Source organism: Periplaneta americana, chromosome 15 (assembly GCF_040183065.1).
Source record: "Periplaneta americana isolate PAMFEO1 chromosome 15, P.americana_PAMFEO1_priV1, whole genome shotgun sequence".
Taxonomy (NCBI): Eukaryota; Metazoa; Arthropoda; class Insecta; order Blattodea; family Blattidae; genus Periplaneta; species Periplaneta americana.
Genome location: NC_091131.1, coordinates 12,581,282 through 12,603,345, shown reverse-complemented (window position 1 = coordinate 12,603,345; position 22,064 = coordinate 12,581,282). Strand labels below are relative to the sequence as shown.

The following is a 22,064-nucleotide window of genomic DNA, read 5'->3' as shown; positions in this document are numbered from 1 at the left end:
TCTTCTCACCATCTCGGATATCTTTGCCCACCAAAGCCCTCCTATTGGCGCCATCCCTGTATGACATTGCTATGTAGGGGAGTTCCAAAATGGGCCGTATTACTGTCTAGCCAACAATGGAGCACATTTTGAATATCTAATTTAGTAAATGTAATTAATTAAATTTTGCGCAACTACTAAATGTACATAGGCCAAATAGAAATGATCGGGACGAAATTGAAATACAAACTGCTGAGCCATTTATACCCGAACCCACACTTTCAGAAGTCGAAATTGCGATAGAAAATCTGAAAAAGTACAAGTCTCCAGGTATCGACCAAATTCCAGCAGAATTAATACAAGAGGGTGGAAGTGCATTATATAGCGAAATTTATAAACTTGTACTTGCTATTTGGGAAAAGGAAATTGTACCAGAACAATGGAAGGAGTCCATAATTGTGCCTATTTTTAAAAAGGGGGACAAAACCAACTGTGGTAACTTTCGAGGAATATCACTTTTGTTGACGTCGTACAAAATTTTGTCCAATATTCTTTTGAGAAGATTAACTCCGTATGTAGATGAAATTATTGGGGATCATCAGTGCAGTTTTCGGCGTAATAGATCGACTATTGATCAGATTTTTTGTATTCGACAGATAATGGAGAAAAAATGGGAGTATAAGGGTACAGTACATCAGTTATTCATAGATTTCAAAAAGGCATATGACTCGGTTAAGAGGGAAGTATTATATGATATTCTTATTGAATTTGGTATTCCCAAGAAACTAGTTCGATTAATTAAAATGTGTCTCAGTGAAACATACAGCAGAGTCCGTATAGGTCAGTTTCTATCTGATGCTTTTCCAATTCACTGCGGGCTAAAGCAGGGAGATGCACTATCACCTTTACTTTTTAACTTCGCGCTTGAATATGCTATTAGGAAAGTTCAGGATAACAGGCAGGGTTTGGAATTGAACGGGTTACATCAGCTTCTTGTCTATGCGGATGACGTGAATATGTTAGGAGAAAATACACAAACGATTAGGGAAAACACGGAAATTTTACTTGAAGCAAGTAGAGCGATCGGTTTGGAAGTAAATCCCGAAAAGACAAAGTATATGATTATGTCTCGTGACCAGAATATTGTACGAAATGGAAATATAAAAATTGGAGATTTATCCTTCGAAGAGGTGGAAAAATTCAAATATCTTGGAGCAACAGTAACAAATATAAATGACACTCGGGAGGAAATCAAACACAGAATAAATATGGGAAATGCGTGTTATTATTCGGTTGAGAAGCTCTTATCATCCAGTCTGCTGTCCAAAAATCTGAAAGTTAGAATTTATAAAACAGTTATATTACCGGTTCTTCTGTATGGTTGTGAAACTTGGACTCTCACTCTGAGAGAGGAACATAGGTTCAGGGTGTTTGAGAATAAGGTGCTTAGGAAAATATTTGGGGCTAAGCGGGATGAAGTTACAGGAGAATGGAGAAAGTTACACAACACAGAACTGCACGCATTGTATTCTTCACCTGACATAATTAGGAACATTAAATCCAGACGTTTGAGATGGGCAGGGCATGTAGCACGTATGGGCGAATCCAGAAATGCATATAGAGTGTTAGTTGGGAGACCGGAGGGAAAAAGACCTTTAGGGAGGCCGAGACGTAGATGGGAGGATAATATTAAAATGGATTTGAGGGAGGTGGGATATGATGATAGAGACTGGATTAATCTTGCACAGGATAGGGACCGCTGGCGGGCTTATGTGAGGGCGGCAATGAACCTTCGGGTTCCTTAAAAGCCATTTGTAAGTAAGTAAGTAAGTAATTAATTAAATTTAGGAAATTACCCAATAAACTGTTTTCATCCTCAAACCAACTGAAAATAATAATAATAATAATCCAGGTTGCTAGGAGACAATAAAAAACAAAGATGTATGAACAAATGAATACTCTTTCAAATTTAAGTATCAAAATATAGAGATGACATTTGAAATTTTATCATTTTCATATAATTGCAAAATCTCAAGAATGATGCAATCACTCAAAATAAATGTTCCAAAGCTGTAACTGTCATGATAAAATGATTAATTTCTTTAATACTAATATTTGGTAGATTTTTCCTACATATTTACAAAATAAACAGTTATCACATAAGAATACGAGCTCCAGAAATTGCCAAGCCAATTCTGCAAATAGATTCTATCTAGTTAAACATGGACTCTCAACTATTAACATAAAAAAAAGTGTCTAAAAAATAAACCGACAAAATTTTCTGGGTTGTTTTTAATTGAAGGAAACGCGAAAGCAAAGGATCTCAATCTCCTAACTCAAATAGTTCTTGAGATATAAAAGAAATATTAATAGACAGCGTGTTTGTGTACATCATATTTGTTGTAAATTTGTTTACTACCTAGCATGTTCAGCTTCTAATTTACCACAGAATCAGAGAACAGCAATTCATACACTGCCTAATCATTTTGAGTTAGACTGAGTTTGAATAATTTAACCTTTTAAAAAAGTGGACATAATTTGAGTGAAAAGAAAAAAAAAAAAAATCGGGAATGTCTTCTCTAGAAATAAATATACCTTCCCCTTCATTCGGCCTTTCAGAGATTGTCGAACCTTCAACTGGACTTCAACAAATTCACGGAATGATAAGTTGAAAAAATTTAAAATAGGAGTGTGGTGTTTTCAATGGAATATTTCTATAATCTGAGGCTATTGCCACAATTAATTTGTCGGTTTGTTTTTGATACACCCTGTATATACAGTAGAACTTGGTTATAGCGACCTCGTTTTGTACGAAACCTCGCCTATAACGTCAAATATTCCGTGGTTCCAACTAATTCCCCATAAGACATATATGCTTTTCTACCTTGCTTAATACGACAAACGTATATGCATCTATCTCGCATATAACGTCATTTTCAACTTCAGTTTGAAATACGATTTTATAAGAACCACTAAGAAATATTTTGTTGAAATCTAGTAACCTGGCATATTCTTTACCCTCTCCTTCTGTCATAGATTTCTGGAAGACAGGCAGGTTCCCCATCCCATTGTAATGTATCCAAATTCATGCGGTATTAACGGTATCTGTGTGAGGTCAGTTTCGACAGGAAGTTTTCACTAAGTGCACGCATTTTAACGCAGTATGGCACTAAAAGAAAAGTTTTAACGTTGGAAGAAAAAGTTGAAGAAATTCATCAAATTGAGAATGGAATTAAAAAAGCTTACATCTATCGTGGGTTTGGCCTAATTAATTCCACAGTCCAAATCATTTGGAAAAGCAAGGATAAAATTGTTGCTGCATTTGAACGGAATGGATCAAAACTAGGGTAGAGAGAGCAGTGAAATTGTAACTGAAATAATGAACATACTCGTAGAACATAATTTAGAAAGTGTGTATTCGGCAAGTAGGAGACAACAGAGTAAAATGACTGATTACTTGACTCCTAAGTAAAAAAAGTTTGGTGAGTACTGAACAAACTATTTTAATACAAAATACTGTATTTTATTAAGTTCATGGTAGGCTTACACAAGTGAATACATAAATCTGAAATAAGCCTATTTCAATTTGTAATTTTTCATTTTCCACCTCATTAGACTGATAATATGAATCTCAGTTACTACGACATTCGTTTATAACAACATAATTTTTAAGGTCCCTTGGATGTCGTTATAACCAAATTCTACTGTATACTATTTCAATGATACTTACATGTCTAGGTAAACAGGAATAATGGATGTACTTCTGATGCATCAAGATGCTTGCGGCAAGTTGGGCATTCCTTCTTCTTCTCTAGCACTTCGTTGATGCATTTTGTGCAGTAAACATGGCCACACACTGTAGAAGAGATACCCCGTTTGCTGCTCAGAGTATCCAGACAGACTGCACATTCTGGCCGGCCAATGTCAGGCTGTGCTGGTTCATCCTCATTGGTTACACACGCCTCTTTTTTACAAGGTTTCTCCTTTTCCATAAGTGATGATCCTGATGCTGCATTTGAAGAAGCAATCTTGCCGATTCTCTCTACAGTATGTTTCAGTCGTAATGGCATCTCTCTCATATTAGTTGATTCACCTGAAAGGGTGCCTCCCCTATTTGCATCAGGCCTGTAAATTGATATCACTTTATGAAAGACGTCTGCCACAGCTTCACGTCTAGTCTGGTTCTCAGACTTCGGTACTGTATCACCATTTCCATTCGGATACGAGGACCTGACTGGAATATCACGGTTGTTAGAAGGATGTCGGAAGCACATGGGAGGTGGTGGCAATTTTGGGAATGATTCAAACATCCTCAAAGGGACTGGAATCAAAGGAACTGGAGGTACGTGTAACTGGGTTCTCCTCGTCCTTTCAGGCTCCAAATGATGTCGCACTCCAGTGACATTTCCATAAGGTGGAGAAATAACATTAGGAACAGTTGACCTACTGGAACTTGGCTGCTGAACGTCGGGCTGTGTCTCTGAAATTGCCTTGGATATCTTCTTTATCACACCACTTCGTGCTAAATTACATTCATGTGTATGCGGAAATAAATTCAGCATTTCATTTCTTGGTCCACGTTCTGCTGGCTTTTCCCTATTTTCTCCGTATCTGGGTATTTCAATGACATCAGTGTCATTTGTGTCATCGTCGTCGTCGTCATCATCATCGTCGTCATCGTCATCATCTTCATCAGCATGATCCAATCTTCGGTGTGGAAAAGTTCTGCTATATTTAGTAAAATCTAAATCTGTGCATCTTATTATCTCAGAACCCCCCTGAGTTGCCAGTATCCATTTCCTTGTGTTCTCCATTTTATCTCTGTCCATTCCTGTACTTGGAATCTTCATCCTCATAGTGACTCTGGGATGCTGTTGAAATTCACACGGCATCGGATAATCACGCTCTTGACTTGTACAAGCATCAATATTGACAACTTCTTTCCTCATCTCTTGTGACAGATTCTGGGGTTTCTGACATCCTTTTTCTCTCGCTAGTAGTGTATCCAATATGTAGAAGTTTCTTCCTGTGATTAAACATTTGGAAGGCACATTATCTTTCCATCCAATATTTTCTGGTACTGTGGATGAGGAACTTGGTGATGGTTCAACGTCCACTGCATGTAATGAATGAGCAGCGCTTGGGTGACACACAGCTTTGTTTTCTTTCTCTCTAGACATCTTCTGAATGTCTGGCAAGGCTGTACTCATATTCTGCCAATCTGGAAGGGCTTGTTGAGGAACATCGGCCTGTGTACGATAACCTACCCCTCCAAAGACCCTGGGTACCTTTCTAAAGCATTCAGGACTGACATAAGTACTTCGCTGCGACAGATTCAGTGTCTTGTCATCACTTAAATCAAAACCAGTGGTTCTTACATGTAAAGGATTTTCTCTTGGTAACACTGAGCTACCACCTGCTTGTCCTGAACGTATAGCATCCAATTCTGAAATGTAGTTAGATCCTGACATATTACTTTCGTCATCTGAAAGCACTCCATTAGAGACTATGTTGGGAACCGTCAAACCTGAATTAAACCTAGTTTGACCATATGCAGTTCTGTCTGTTCGACCATATGCAGTTCTGTCTTCAAAAGATCGTCCATTACACAGAAAATCAAAGGAATTAGTAGGGCTTAATAGTTTATTCCAGGACTCAGACCTGTAAGGTGTTGGCAAAGGTGTTGTAGATATTCTAGTCTGAGATGAACAACTAGGAACAGGTTCCAGATATGTTTTCATTATTTGTGAAACACCATCACGTATTAAAAATGGATTGTACCCTTCATCACCAGCAGCTCTATTGTTCTCTGATGGGTGATCTGCAACTCCTCCTACCGCAGACTGCAATGTGCCCGTAAATAAATGTCCCTCATTTTTCACATTCAGATCACTCTCATTTGAATCCTTCCTCTTCTTTATTCCGTTCACATTCTCATCATTTTCATCACACAATCTGGAATCTTTCCTCTTCTTGAATGGAATATCTAGAAATGAAGCCGGGGCAGAAGGCTCCATAGATTCCTTACTGAATGACATTTTGGTTCAATTGCAAAGAAGTTCAGAATTTACTTGCAATTAATAATGCATTCTTGCGAAGTTGTTCTCTTCCTAATATCACAGTCCAGCTTCAGAATAAGTGTTGTTGCATGGTGTTTAACAGCCGTCCTCTTAGAAACACACCAACCCTGAAAAAAGAAATGGTTCAATATTAAAATTACTTGTAACATAAGAACAAACTAAATGTCAGTACTGGTTGATCTTGATGTGCCTGGTTCACACAGCATGTTAGTAGTTCTGCTCATATAACTTATTCTCCATTACGAATATCCTTACATTCTGAACACTTGACCAGCCTCATGGTCTAGCGGTCAGAGTTTCTGGCTATAGTTCATGAGGTCCCAGGTTCGATTCCCGGTTAGAGCACAGGAATTTTTCCTTAAAGGGGATTATTCCTGTGTTCGTCCATGGTCTGGAATTTAGGTTAAGTTTAGATTTAAGACCTCTCCTGGCACCACATTCTCATAATCATCCTATCACATCATCGGGGTAATGTAACTCTGCCTTCCAGGCGCCCCAACCTCAGAAGTGGGTTACAACTAAGCCACGGCTAGGAGAGAAGACCAGAAATGTCGAAAAGACAACCTGGTGGCATTGGATATATATATATAAACATTTCGAACAATTAACTTTTATATTGAAGATGAGTGCGATAAAATTCACACACAATTTCTCATAATACATTTTGTGCGAGATCGTGAGTATTTGCTTGGTTTCCGCACAAAACCAATTCGCGGGAAGTCTAAAATTTCACGTTCAGTATTCCCAACCTAACACACACAACAATTTCCCTCTTCTTACCGCTTAAGTGACATATTGATTTTACTGCTTTAGGCTTTTAACATACTATTTTTAGAGACGTTCAATATAGTAACGATTATAAATTGGAAACTTACCACTGCAATTTCACCTAAACTGCACTGTTAATTATTGTTTTTAAATATTTGCAAAAATTAAGTAAACTCTACAACTCCACTAAAGTTACTGCATTTGTGATGCATGTAACATTAAGGAAGACGTTTGTTTTACTGGGGGGGGGGGGGGAAAGACAGATGTATATCACGGCCTGCTGGAGTATAGTAAACACAGAAAACATTTTAAAGCAACAATGTTGTAGATAGATATTTTTGTTTTGCAAATTTTCCGTCATTGAACAGAAACCAAGATGGAGATTTCATTGCAACTAATTAGAAATTCCTCTTTCAGGTATGTAATAAACTATCTTCACACAAAATAATGTACGATACACGAGCGGTATGTTTTCTTTCAATTCTCGGAAATTAAAAAAGCTCAACTATGCTTTTTCAAACTTTTCCTCGAACATGAAAACTTCAACATACCGCTCTTGTAACGCATATTACTATTACGCCTTTTGCAATAACTCAGTTGCTTTATCATATTTCTAATGGTATTACCATTTAATTTTTCTTAAACCATTATTCAAAAGTCAAATGTATAAATGAGATCATTTAATTTGCACAAAAATATAATCCCGAAGTTAAAACATTTTGACTCAATTTATAAATTTTAGTTTTAAGGAGATATATGTTATTTTTCAAAAATCTGTATAAAAAGATAGTGCTTTTTTTCTGGAAAAAAGTTTACCGGAACTCTATCACTTGATCACATTATACAACAAAAACGTAGGTTTAAAAATATTAGGCCTACATACCCTATATTACAATAAGTTCCAAACGGAGCTCATCGATTTTAAGCATAATGGAAATTTTGCGATTTCGAGGTATAGTTTCAGGATCAATAACGGAAGATGGCAGCACTAGATTGCATGAGTTACTTTTGCACCAACGATATTAATGAGAAAATGTAAACTCTTGGACTCAGCAGTGGTAGCAATTTTAATTTTCAATTTCGCTTATAAAATATATCTTGTTGGAATTTGTAATGGCAAAAAGTTTACCAGAACGCATTCCGGACCGTTCCAGCTGAAAAAAAGGTGCTGTATATATAGAGTAGCTTAATATCAAAGACGGACATCTGACCTCAATCGAAATTTAGATAGCTGTGGTTTTTTGCACAATTTTTCATGCTCTTTCCAGTTATAGTGAAACCATATGCAAACTGTAACACTACATTTATAAAATAAATTGAGTTAAATATTACAAAGAACACTGTGAATTAAAAAACTGCCTCTAGATCAAAACTATGGAGACGACAGATGTCCGTCTTTGATATTAAGCTACACATATAGTGAACTGTAAGTAATGTCATTAATTTCAGGGGGTTATTCTTTGAAATATAAGTTAAATACAATATTGTTACTTTTTTTCTTCCTTTTCGAGGTAAAAATATGCCATTGATATAATTTCTAATATGCTCAGTCAATTTAAGAGAGCAGTGTATTATGATAATAAATGATTGAAAGAATGTCCTTTAAATGTGCAGAAATTTGATCTGAATAAATGTAACTTTTCATTCTGCAAAGGAATTTTACAATCTTACATTTGTTCCAATCAAATTTCTTCACATTTAAAGGAGAAAATTACAATTCTTACAATCATTTTTTATCATAATACACTGTTCTCTTAAATTGACTGGGCATATTGGAAATTCTATCAATGGTTTTCATAAAAAAAAAATTATAAAACAGTTATATTACCGGTTGTTCTGTATGGTTGTGAAACTTGGACTCTCACTCTGAGAGAGAACATAGGTTAAGGGTGTTTGAGAATAAGGTGCTTAGGAAAATATTTGGGGCTAAGCGGGATGAAGTTACAGGAGATTGGAGAAAGTTACACAACAGAGAACTGCACGCATTGTATTCTTCACCTGACATAATTAGGAACTTAAAATCCAGACGTTTGAGATGGGCAGGGCATGTAGCACGTATGGGCGAATCCAGAAATGCATATAGAGTGTTAGTTGGGAGACCGGAGGGAAAAAGACCTTTAGGGAGGCCGAGATGTAGATGGGAAGATAATATTAAAATGGATTTGAGGGAGGTGGGGTGTGATGATAGAGACTGGATTAATCTTGCACAGAATAGGAACCGATGGCGGGCTTATGTGAGGGCGGCAATGAACCTTCGGGTTCCTTAAAAGCCTTTTGTAAGTAAGTAAGTAAGTAAAAGAAGCAAAAACCAGCAACATTGTATTAAACGTTTTTGTTTGAAATACTTCAAATAATAACCTACTGAAATTAATTACATTACTTACGATTCACCCTGTATTATACAATATACACTGTAGTAAAATAAGTCGGTCAGCTTGGATGCTGCAGATGGTAGAGTGCTGCCTTCTGCATGTTTGATCCCAGCTCAGGTCGATGGTGTTAAGTGTGCTTAAATGCGACAGGCTCATGTCAACAGATTTACTGGCATGTAAAAGAACTCCTGCGGGACAAAATTACGGCACACCGGCGACACTGATATAACCTCGGCAGTTACGAGTGTCATTAAATATAACAATTTAAAATTGTACATTCAGTTCCGGTGAACATTTTCTGGTTTCTGTGCCCTCCCTCACTATCACCACTGCCTGCATGTGCAAACTCTGAGTGCTTTACAGAACTGAAACTTACATACTACAGTATGTTGCATTACCGGTGATGTCTGGTGAAATTTTCGTAATTTTCAGTCAAAAATCGCATTTTCCTTTTCTTGTAAAAAAAAAAAATGAATCAGCAATCTCTTATTTATATGTCAAGCAAGTTTCAATGCTCTGCGGCACTCGAAAGCATAAAAATTACGCAATACATAAATGGCTGCACCCTTGAACTTCAATTCCATGCAAATTTTACAAGCTGTTTTCTCACACTTCTTTTCTTCAGCACAAAAATTACAACGTGTTCATAATTCTTGTGTTCACTTCGTCTGCGATGTCCATTGCGCTGACCACATTACCCCATCCTTCGAAACTCTAAACTGGCTACGGCTTAACGAACGTAGAAATTTTCATTCTCTTGTTCTCCTTTTCCAAGTCCTTCACACTTCTACACCTACCTACCTTGACTCCTGTTTCAGTTACCTGTCATCATATCATAATCTCTTCACACGCATGCAAAACAGCCGCATACTAGCCATACCAACACATAAGACATCATCGTATTCATCATCATACACAATCTCGCTCTTGCGCTTGTGGAATACCCTACCCAGTGACATCAGAGACTGTCGGAATTTAGTAGCGTTCAAAAGCAAGTTTATTAAGCATTTTCTTACTGCATAGAGTAGGTTTAATTTTTACTTAATCAATAAAAGAAATGCTTCTCTCTTCTTAACTTTTACAATAAACTGTCTAGCTTTTATTAATCAGTTAATCTTTTTGTCTAGCTTTTTGTCGCAGTTTCGAATCCAGCTCGAGGTCGTGAAATTTTTCAGAAAGCATGGGTAGACATAACGACTCGGTTAAAAAAGCCAACGTACTATGGTAGGAACGATCATGATTTTAAAATCAAATGTAGGAAACAGAAAACGGATGTAGGTAAATTCTCATTTTTAAATAGAACTATAAATGATTGGAATGACCTACCTGCAGCGGTCTTTGAGGGCTGTCCTTCCTTAAGGAGATTCAAGAATAACTTAAAAAGTTGTGTATAAAGTGCAAATTAAAATTAAGGTGACATTCAACATTTAATTTTTTAAGGTGACATGTATTTATCTAGCCTGACGAGTTTACTTCCTTGGTTTGAATTGTAAATTATTTAAAAATAGAGTGTAAGAGTGCCTTAGACTAGAAATGTTTAGTTTAAATGTAGTTCTGTTTATAAGTATGCACAAGGATGTAATTATTTGACTTATTTGAACTGTTGTATCAGTGAAGCGAGGTGAGTCAGTGAAGTTATGGTTTTACAGTGCAGTGAACAGTTCCGATCAGTGATAATTTATAGCGTCAATGAAATGTGTTCTGTAGTGTCAGTGAAATGTAGGGCCTATACATAATTATGTAGGTTGTATTGTAAAATTAGGTATTTTATTTTATGTTTTATTATTATTGTGTTAAATTGTATTGTGTATAAAATTGTATATGTGTTGTAAAATAGTATTGTGTATTGTAAATTTTATTGTGTATTGCTTATCATTTTATTGTGTATTGTTAATATTGTATATACCACTGCCACTGGGTGCTTGCCCACTTGCAGTGTAAATAAATACATTAATCAGTTAATCTTTAGTACTTTGATTTTTATTGTATTTGTAAATTTAATATTAATTGTAATTGTATTCTGAATATTGTAGTTATAATCCCCTGGTAGAGGGGAAGAGAAGGCCTGATGGCCTTATCTCTACCAGGTTAAATATATAAATAAATAAATAAATTTTGTGAGGTTCGAAGTGTAAAGGCTCTTGCAATTTTGATGCTACGAAAAAAAAAAAATTACTGCATATTCTATACACTGTAGTTAACAAAACAGCACATGAGTTTTATGATTAAATGAATACTTTTTTTAATAAAAAATGAAATATTTATAGTGGCAAAAAATATCATGCATGAAATCGCTGATGAATGTGAACAGTAACAAGGAAAACTGAAGGGATTAAGAGGAAATGTCCCTGAAAATAACTTTCAACATTGTGTCATCTCTGATGACTCATGTATCAATAAGGCTACAGGCATCCCACTCGTTTCATTCTCTCTAATATGTTCAGTGTATACAAATTCTAAGGCTGGTATTACACTATCATAGTTCTTTGACAAAGAATATGATAAAATATTTGATCAAAGATCTGTGACAAAAGATACGATTTGAAGTATATTACATTATATAGGCTACCATATTTTATCAAAGATAACCTAAAATTAAGGAACAAGAACCAACAACTTCCACTTAATAAAATACAGTAGAACCTCTAGTATCTCTGGTAATGAAGGGGCTGGACTGGAAAAATCGGATAATCTGTACTATAAAATGTGTTCATAGATTAAGTGCATAATAGTTTCGTAATTTGAAACTCCTACAATACTGCAACCAGCGGTGTCTTCATACAGTACACACTACACTATACAATACTAATAAAAACTGTGAAATACAGTAGAACCTTGATTGTCCATCACCCTATTAACCGAATAGTGGATTATCCGACTGTCTTTCTCTTGTTTTTTTTTTTTTTTTCTTTTTGCTGCAGAAAAATACGAAGTAGAGTATATTATGTTACTATGCATTTTTGGTACAGAGGATTATTAGCCTTTACCATTACACAGTGTGTAGTAGGAATCCTACCATTACCAGCAACAGAAACACTTACTTTTGAGAGAGGATGTTTTTCACAACTTGTAAAATAGTCACTATCTCCTTTCAAAGAAATCATTTCAAGAACTTCCACACAATTGAAAACTAGTGCATAATTTAATCAGGCTGTGCAAAATATCAAAAGCAAATGTGTTATCGGTTTGGGAAAGGAAAAACGATGACTTATCTCACATAAGAATACGAGAGCAGCAGTAAAAATGTGCACGATTTAGTAAAATGAAACAAGAATAAAGTATACGTATTACTGTATTTCACTGTTTTTATGTTTTCATTAGTTATAATAACCAGCATATTGTATAGTGTAGTATAAAGACACCATTGGTTGCAGTACATATAATATGTGGCGCTACAGCCTGTGAAGGGCCTAGACCGACCAGCCGGCTGCTAGCCTCACGCCCACATGCCGAAGCAGAGGTGGACGATCATCCAACCAGAATGGAGGTATTGTGCGGTTAGCATGATGATCCCCCCAGCCATTATAGCTGGTATTCGCAATCGGATTTCGCTACCTATCGTAGCTCCCGAAGTGCATCACGATGCTGGGTGGGCACTGGTCCCATACACTGGCCGAAATTTCATGAGAAAATGTCTTCCCCCATGAGGACTTGAACCAGCGCGCATTCCGTAACGTGAGTCCTAGGCAGGATGCCTTAGACCGCGATGGTTGCAGTATAGTAGGAGTGTCAAATTCCGAAACTAGTATGCTCTTAATTCATGCATATATTTTAAGGTACAGATTAACTGATCTTTTCGACTAACCATTCAGTCTACCCCCTTCATTACCACGGATAATAGAAGTTCTACTGTACTGTAATACGTAGCACTTTTCATTTTACCGAATGGCACATATTTCTACCGCCAAACTCGCATTCTGATGCAAGATGAGGCACAGTGTTTTCTTTCCCAAACCGCTCAACACATTTTCTTTCGACATTCTGCATATAACGATTAAGTGATGCACAGGTTTGCAATTGTGTGAAAGTTCATGGAGTCATTTCTTTGAAAGCAGATAGTGACTATTTTGCAAGTTGTGAAAAACATCCCCTTCCACAAGTAAGTGTTTCTACAGCTGGCAATGGTAGCATTCCTATTAGAGTGTTGCAGAACAGCACTTACAACCGGTTTATATTCCACCGGCCGGAAAACAGTGATGTTGAACATCCGACCGAATATCCAACTTTCAAGCAGTTACTCCTAATGTTTTGCAGGCTAGACAGAACACCAGGCGCACTTCACCATACAAGAACTCTGATGACATTTTCTGACTACACAAATGGAGTAACAATTGAATGAAATTTACTTTTCCTAATTAAAAAAAGGAGTGTTAGCTTGAAATAGGCCTATAATTGATTGGACACTTTGTACATTTATCTTCATAACTAATATATAAATCAACTAATGGACACCCGTAATAAAAAAGGAAATAAGCATAATGCACAGATAAAATCTGACGTGTAAACAAATGCAAGGATAAAATAAATTACAATTACTTACAAAATAGAAGAGCAAATAAGTACATGCTTACTATTGTAACGTTCATACTTTAAACTCAAAATCCATAGGTTACCTCTGAAAGAGTAGCCTAGTTGTTAATATAGCCTACACCTTTTAATTATTCATTATTTCATTAATAAATCCTTTTTAAGAAGATAAAAAGTTAACAACACAAACGATTAGGGAAAACACGGGGATTTTACTGGAAGCAAGTAAAGAGATAGGTTTGGAAGTAAATCCTGAAAAGACAAAGTATATGATTATGTCTCGTGACCAGAATATTGTATGAAATGGAAATATAAAAATTGAAAATGTATCTTTCGAAGAGGAGGAGAAGTTCAAATATCTTGGAGCAACAGTAACAAATATAAATGATACTCGGAAGGAAATTAAACACAGATTGAATAAGGGAAATGCCTATTATTATTTGGTTGAGAAGCTTTTATCATCCAGTCTGCTGTCAAAAAATCTGAAAGTTAGAATTTATAAAACAGTTATATTACCGGTTGTTCTTTATGGTTGTGAAACTTGAACTCTCACTTCGAGAGAGGAACATACGTTAAGGGTGTTTGAGAATAAGGTTCTCAGGAAAATATTTGGGGCTAAGAGGGATGAAGTTACAGGAGAATAGAGAAAGTTACACAACGCAGAACTGCACACATTCTCATATAACTTCATCCCTCTTAGCCCCAAATATTTTTCCAAGCATCTTATTCTCAAACACCCTTAACCTCTGTTCCTCTCTCAGTGAGAGTTCAAGTTTCACAATCATAAAGAACAACCGGTAATATAACTGTTTTATAAATTCTAACTTTCAGCTTTTTTGAGAGCAGACTGGGTGATAAAAGCTTCTCAACAGAATGATAACAGGCATTTCCCATATTTATTCTCGTTTAATTTCCTCCCGAGTGTGGTTTATATTTGTTACTGTTGCTGCAAGACATTTGAATTTTTCCACCTCTTCAAAGGACAAATTTCCATTTCGTACGATATTATGTATCTATTATCTATTAGGCCTATGTACCATTATCAGAACTGCACGCATTGTATTCTTCACCTGACATAATTAGGAACATTAAATCCACACGTTTGAGGTGGGCAGAGCATGTAGCACGTATGGGCGAATCCAGAAATGCATATAGAGTGTTAGTTGGGAGGCTGGAGGGAAAAAGACCTTTAGGGAGGCCGAGACGTAAATGGGACGATAATATTAAAATGGATTTGAGGGAGGTGGGATATGATGATAGAGAATGGATTAATCTTGCTCAGGATAGTGACCAGGGCAGGCTTATGTGAGGGCGGCAATGAACCTCCGGGTTCCTTAAAAGCCAGTAAGTAAGTAAGTATTCTGTATCTATTATACTACATTGTTAAAAATAAAAAAACTATTATTTTGGTTAAATTATGATGTATTTGTACCAAATTAGGTAAAAAAAGTGGAAAAAGTGAAGATAAAAAATTCCGTTAATGGGTGAAGTTAATACAATTGCAGTATTTTTTAAGAATTACCGCATTTAACAATTTTATAATTCAACTATGTAAATATTAGTTAATAGTTAATACAATTATCCTGAGTACACTGAATATTAACAAATATAAAAAAAGGTAGAAATCTCAGAATTAACTTTATTGATATTAAAATCGCGATATACGAAGAAATATAAATTGTAGTTTATCATAACTCTTCACAGCATTTGACCTAATGATTAAAAATACCAATCCTGTAAAATTATAAAGTTGTCCTCTCGTGTCAATTAGACATGTCTGTTCAAATGTTAATATTATTTTACGTAACATTAAGTTTTATCAGTACACTGAAAAGTAGAGAACATGAAATTATAAAGTGCGCAATTTCGTCGAAATTCTTAAATCTATTTTGTGGCAACACATACTTCATAATTTTACGTAAGTACGGAATCCTAAATAATTAAATACTATATAATAGTATTTATTGTTAGTCAGATGGAAATTGGCTACGACCAATAACAATGCATTGAATAAATAACGAACTGGTGATGTTACATCAATATCCATTAAAGTAATGAAAGAAAATCAACCTTTATATGTAAGTGCACGAAAGCTTTCAAATGGAAAACTCGTGTAACCCACTTACTATTGCAGTCATGCAACAGGCCAGTAACTTCGTTTCTGGAAGAAGGACTTAACTACAAAATAATACGGAATTCAAACTAATGCCATCGCACTCTCATTTTATTTTCTTTCAATGTCATAAAAATCTGGGCATTTAATATGCACTGCATTTAACAATTACATTATTATGCAGTACCTGTGCCTTAAACTTTATTTATTAAATGACGATGTCAGGTTAAACAGGATGCAGTATGGTCGATAAATGGGGCATAATTATAGACCTGTAATTATGTCCCTTAACGACCATACTCTGCCTAGTTCTGCCTAGTTTTCGCAAACCACAAATTCGCGAAATCTGGTTTTTCAACTCAAAAGAACAAATTATACGTTTCATGCACATCCAGGTCAAAATATCCTCAGTTTAAAGGAGCGAAACAAAACGAAATATTGTGTACACACGATACTTTTATTTTTTACCACGAATTTGTTCTAAATTAACGTTTTTCTAGAGAACATTTTATTTTCTTTACGAAATTTTACTTGAAAGTGCCGAAATGTTGATATTTCTAAACAAAATTTTGAATTCAATGTTTAAAGCCTATTTCAATACAACATTTTGAATATAATATTCAAATCAGATTTCGAGTGACTTTATTTATAACTACAGTAGAACCCCGATTATCCGTCACCCTATTAACAGATTGTCGGATTATCCGCCCTTCTTTCCTAGCTTTTTTTTTTTGCTACAGAAAAAAATATGAAGTACTGTACAATATGTTTCTAGGTAGTTTTCCAAAAGTACTTTTACCCTTACACAGTATATACGTAATTAGTACTTTAGAAATGCTTTGCTGTCGGTAATAGAAACAGTTACTTGTAAAATAGTCATACTGGCTTTCAAAGAATTACTACCCCCCAAGAACGTTCACAAACCCGTGTACCATTCAGACCTACCCTTATTATTGGAGTGGGCGTATGTATAACTTCTATGCAAAATGTCTTCCACAATTGTCAAAAGAAAACGTATTGTGTTAAATATCGAAAAAAAAAAAAAATACAAATATTTGAGAAAGGAGAAACTGTGGTTAATGTTGCTTCGAAGTACGCGAGTACAGCTGAAAGCGATTTAATAAAAAATAAGGATAAAGTGTATAAAGTATGTAAATCTCCAACATGAGATTTCTGCTATTTTTATATTTCCACAGACAATCAACCAACATCCCTTGGTTTTCAGAAGCCGTCGTTGACAACCGAACTTTTAGTGCACTCCTGATCCATTACAAAGCACGTTAAACTTAAGACCACGAAGGAAATCACAAAATTGTAGGCCAAAGTATTATGCACTTAATTCATAAAATTGTTTTATGATACGGATTATCCGATTTTTTCTATTAACCGTTCAGTCCACCCCCTTCATTACCACGGATAATAGAGTAGAAATAGCCTGAATATTTTCTGGTGCCTCTTAGTTTATATATGAGGGGCAGTCAAATAAAAACATGTCAGATGACAAAAAGTATAATACAACTTGCCCACTGTGCAACTCAAACCAAGAAATGGATTCGGAACACCTCAAAATCTGTGCTTCAGTGGCTGACCATGATAATATCTTTGAAAAATATTGGAGTGCAAGAGGTCAAATGACTTTATTGCCAAACGCCTGGCATTAGAAAACAACAACTTTATTACCTCAAAAGTAATCTCCAAAACTGTTTATACACTTATCCCACTGCGAGGCAAGACGACCAATCCCATTCTAGAAAAAGCTTGTGGACTGTCTACCAAACCAATTCTCTACCCAGTCACACACGGCTTCGTCCGATGCAAAACGAAGTCCACAAATGTCTTTCTTCAACTCTCCAAAAATGTGAAAATCGCATAGGGAGAGATCTGGGCTGTAGGGCAAGTGCTGAAGTGTTTCCCAACCAGATCTCTAAACCATATTCCTCACGGACTTGGCATTATCATGAAGGATAACACTGTTTGACAGTATTCCAGGGCTTTTGACTTAATGGCACGTCTGTTTCTGTAAAGTTTCTTCATGAAGCTATGCATTGATTGTGGCCCCATGCTCGAGAAATTCAACAGCAGAGGACCCTTAGACTCGAAGAAGAATGTCAACATGACTTTACCGGAACTTGTGTGTACTGCTTTGGACTTTTTTGGTGGGAGAGAATCTATGTGTTTCCTTTGTTTACTCTGCTATTTGGTCTCCGGTTCAAAATGGTGGCACCACGATTCATCCCCAGTGACAATACGGGACAGAAATGCATACTCTTCCTCGTGGTATCGTTGCAAGTGACCTAATGAAGCAGCCATTCTTTTGTTTTTTGTTCCTCCAACTGATGTGGAACCCAATGCAAGCAGATTTTTCGGTAATGCAGGTGCTTCGTCACAATGACTTGTATGGAACCATGCTTATTCCCACCAAATGACTAAGTTCTTCCACAGTGATCCGTTGATTTCCCCATAAGACCATCAACCTCAACAATAACAGCAGGAGTGATGATATGATGAGCCTGTCCTGGGCAAGCATCGTCTTGCAGCGACACACGTCCCTCTCAGAATCTCTTGTGCCATTCCAGTACATGCGAACATGATATGCTGTGTTTGCCGTATACAGCAGACATGCGACGCTGGATTTCTCGTCCTCCTACTCCTTCAGCAGTCAAAAATCCCACTACACCTCGCTGTTCTTCTTTACTTGCCTCCATTAGTGATGTTGGACGAACACACATAGGCCTATCTCTAACCTCACTTCCAGCACAACTAAACGGTTAAACGAGCGTTGAGCGACTTCCGTCGATTTTGGAATAGACACCAACGCGGTTAGGTTAGGTTAGTTTAGGCTTTCATCATCCCGTCAAGATGAAGTGAAAGCGATTGAGTGTGATTTTTTGTTTTCTATGTTGTCAGTTTAAGCGCGTCGGTGTCTATTCCAAAATCGGCGGAAGTCGCTCAACGCTCGTTTCACCCAATAAACGAACGACTAGTGTGTAAGCAGAGGTTGTAACTGTGTTTTTGCTAGTCGCCACCAGATGCCAGTTCAGCAATCAAATTCCAGCAGTACCTACTTGCTCACCGTGAGATATATGGTGACTCGTTTTCATTTTATTGCGCCTCATAATCTCTTGAATAACCAGTAATGACAAATGTGTAACCAATTCTTAGTTTTAGTCAGCCTTACAGGTCCACCGTTCTCACTGTAAACATAGTGGGCCCGGGTTCAAATTCTGGTTGGGAAAAGTTACTTGATTAAGGTTTCTCCGAAGTTTTCCCTCACCCATTAAGAGCAAATGCTGAATAACTTTTCGCGATAGACCCTGGATCTCGCTAGCATTAACACCATTTCACTCTGACACTAGATAACCTCAGCAGTTGATACTTAAAGCGTCGTAAAATAACTTAAAAAAAAAAAAAAAAAAAAAAAAAAAAGTCATCCTTACATGTGGTTGAGAGATTAGATGAATGTGCCTTCTGTGATAAGATTTTTCTTTACAATTACGTTATCAAAAAAAGGTAGGATGTATTTACATACTTGACTTCAAGTTGAGTCACTGTAAACAAGACAAACTGAGCGGCAACGTCAATTTCACAATTGTAACCTGAAGTAAGCTAATGGTTTCGTACCATACCTCATTTACAGAGGAAATCCTCTCTTCTCCGGAAAAAGGGTGGAAAGTTGCTGTAATAGGGGCCGAGATTGTATGCCTTGTGTGGAAGCTTTTGGTAGGCCTAGGTACATTGATATCGAGTTTTCGTGAGGTCGAGTATCAGTGACAGCTTATATTTGGTTAGTTCTGGTTTTTGGTATGCCTTGCATATACGCATTTCGATCGGTAGGTGCGTAGGAATGGTTAGATATCCACCTTCCTTTGTAACGCAATTGTAAAGAATTACCTGTGATAATAATAAAATTGTGTATAATTGCTTATAGCAGTGAAATCGTTGATATTATCACAGTCTAGTATATACAGTCGCACCAGGTGGCCCGGGTTCGAATCCCGGTCGGGGCAAGTTACCTGGTTGAGGTTTTTTCCGGGGTTTTCCCTCAACCCAATACGAGCAAATGCTGGGTAACTTTCGGTGCTGGACCCCGGACTCATTTCACCGGCATTACCACCTTCATATCATTCAGACGCTAAATAACCTAGACGTTGATACAGCGTCGTAAAATAACACAATAAAATAAAAATATATATACAGTCGCGAAGCTCAATACGTAGTAAATATGCGAACATTAGATAGTTGCTCACCACTAGAATCGCTAATATCGCCTCATTACAGGCAATGCAAAATAGTACCGTCACAGTCTATTGTTTCTAGCACCCTCAAAACTCAAGCTTCGTGACTGTATATAGTAGACTGTGATATTATTCTAACTATACGTCTAACAATTAAAAATATACATATTGATAACTTTTCAGACACTTTCGTTAATACATAAAGGTCTGCAATATGGAACCAGCAGTTAAGATTCACGCACATCAATTTATTAATTATAATTAATGCAATTAAAAGTTGAGCACAGGAACGCCATTTTGTAATTTCATTAAGAAACAAGCCAAACGAATTATCTTTACATAAAAAACGGATGCTCCCTGGACCAAATTATCGTATTTTATAATTGTTTGAATGCAACAGAAGCCAGAAGTCTTGCTAAAGATGTTATTACTAAAGCACTACGAAATGGCGTTCGTGTTCGGAATTTCAGCAAAAGTATTGAATCACCCTTCACCAACTCCTCTGTTACTGCCATAGCGGAGTCAACACATTACGACAGGAAGTAGCCAAGCCCTTAAGAGACTTCTGAGACATAGCGTACCCGAACAATTTGAGTTATTATACCTACTAACAGTGTAAGTTTGTAATAACGATGTATCGTAACACTTGGTTTCACTCTGATTCTTCCGTTTATTAAATTCGCCGTTGGCAGCCACTCCACTGCAAGAGGCTTTTCGCAGGAAGCCTATCTCACCGGCAGCGACACTCGCAAGTCACAACGAAATTCCAGGGGAGGCTGAGGAGGAGGGAGTATCCAAGATGTCTTATTACTCCGCTAGATGGCTGACTCTGGAGTTCAATGTGAAGCCACAACCTAGCGCATAGTCACGAAGCTCGAGGTGATTTTTTTGCATTTCTCGCGATACAATGTTCCAAGCGGTTGGAAACTGAGAGTACTAGGAACAATAGACTGTGCGATAGTAGCGATTCTAGTGGCTAGCAACTAAAGTTCAACTATCATTGGATGAATATTCCCTACGTATTGAGCTTCGTGACTGTATGTACTCAGGCGTTCTCAACCTGGTGCTCGCGAGCACCGTAGTGTTCCTTTAATGTCATTTGGTGCTCTCGTCATGCGAGTAAAAATGTGCTCGAGAGCACGAACGCTCCTAAGGTCATTTTTTTCAATTCAAGCTTCGTTGTATGAACAGGAACAAATAGTGTTCTTCCTATTCATTATAATACTAGCCGTACCCGTGCGCTCCGCTGCACCTGTTAGAAATAAATATAAAGTAATTACATAATTAAAATAGGATGTTTGATCCAGGGAAAACTCGTGTTTGATAGAAGGATAAATCGTTTAATATGTTACTTAATTTAAATTGTATTTAAATAATTAAAATTCGATCATTTTGGTCCAGAAAGCACTCATTTGGTGCAATGACAATTCCTTTAACCTGTTTCTTAATTGTTATTACATGCAACCATAGTTTAATGAACACTGACATCATTTAGATTTAATGTGTATACTTTATTTTACTTGCTACATGTTTCCATTAAATTATGGTAATAACTTAATTTTAACCCTTGTTGTTTTCTACGTATTCAGTAAATGGCGCTTGGCCCACTATGGTTCTGAACCCTTCAAATAACTTAAATTATATTATATAATATTACATATTATATTATATTATATCAGAAGTTACTGTAATAACATTATAGCATTATGTCCATCTAGAGAAACTACACTTTCCAATGGTGAAATAATAATTAATTATACAAATCGGTTAATTTAGCTTCCGATATTACTTCATACAAACACAGAAACATCCTCTGTAGGCTATCTTTCATAGCTTTCGATTGTTGCTGTCCAAGGCCCCTTATAGACGAATTCATTTGTTTTTTAATTCATTACACGGCCTTAGAAGTTATTTTAATTTTAAAACGCATTTATCTCATTAAATATCAGTCCTATCAAAATTTTTCAAGGAATAAAACTTATCGCAAATT

General features: G+C 36.4%; 1 protein-coding gene across 1 annotated transcript in view; it reads right to left on the bottom strand.

The window, feature by feature from the left end:
• Window positions 1–22,064, bottom strand: part of LOC138714649 (uncharacterized) — an 80,652-nt gene that overhangs the window by 24,390 nt on the left and 34,198 nt on the right. The window contains exon 2 of the mRNA XM_069846705.1: window positions 3,710–6,166. Coding sequence (XP_069702806.1) covers window positions 3,714–6,017 — 2,304 coding nt within the window. The 5' untranslated portion in view covers window positions 6,018–6,166 and the 3' untranslated portion in view covers window positions 3,710–3,713. The remainder of the gene's footprint in view (window positions 1–3,709; window positions 6,167–22,064) is intronic.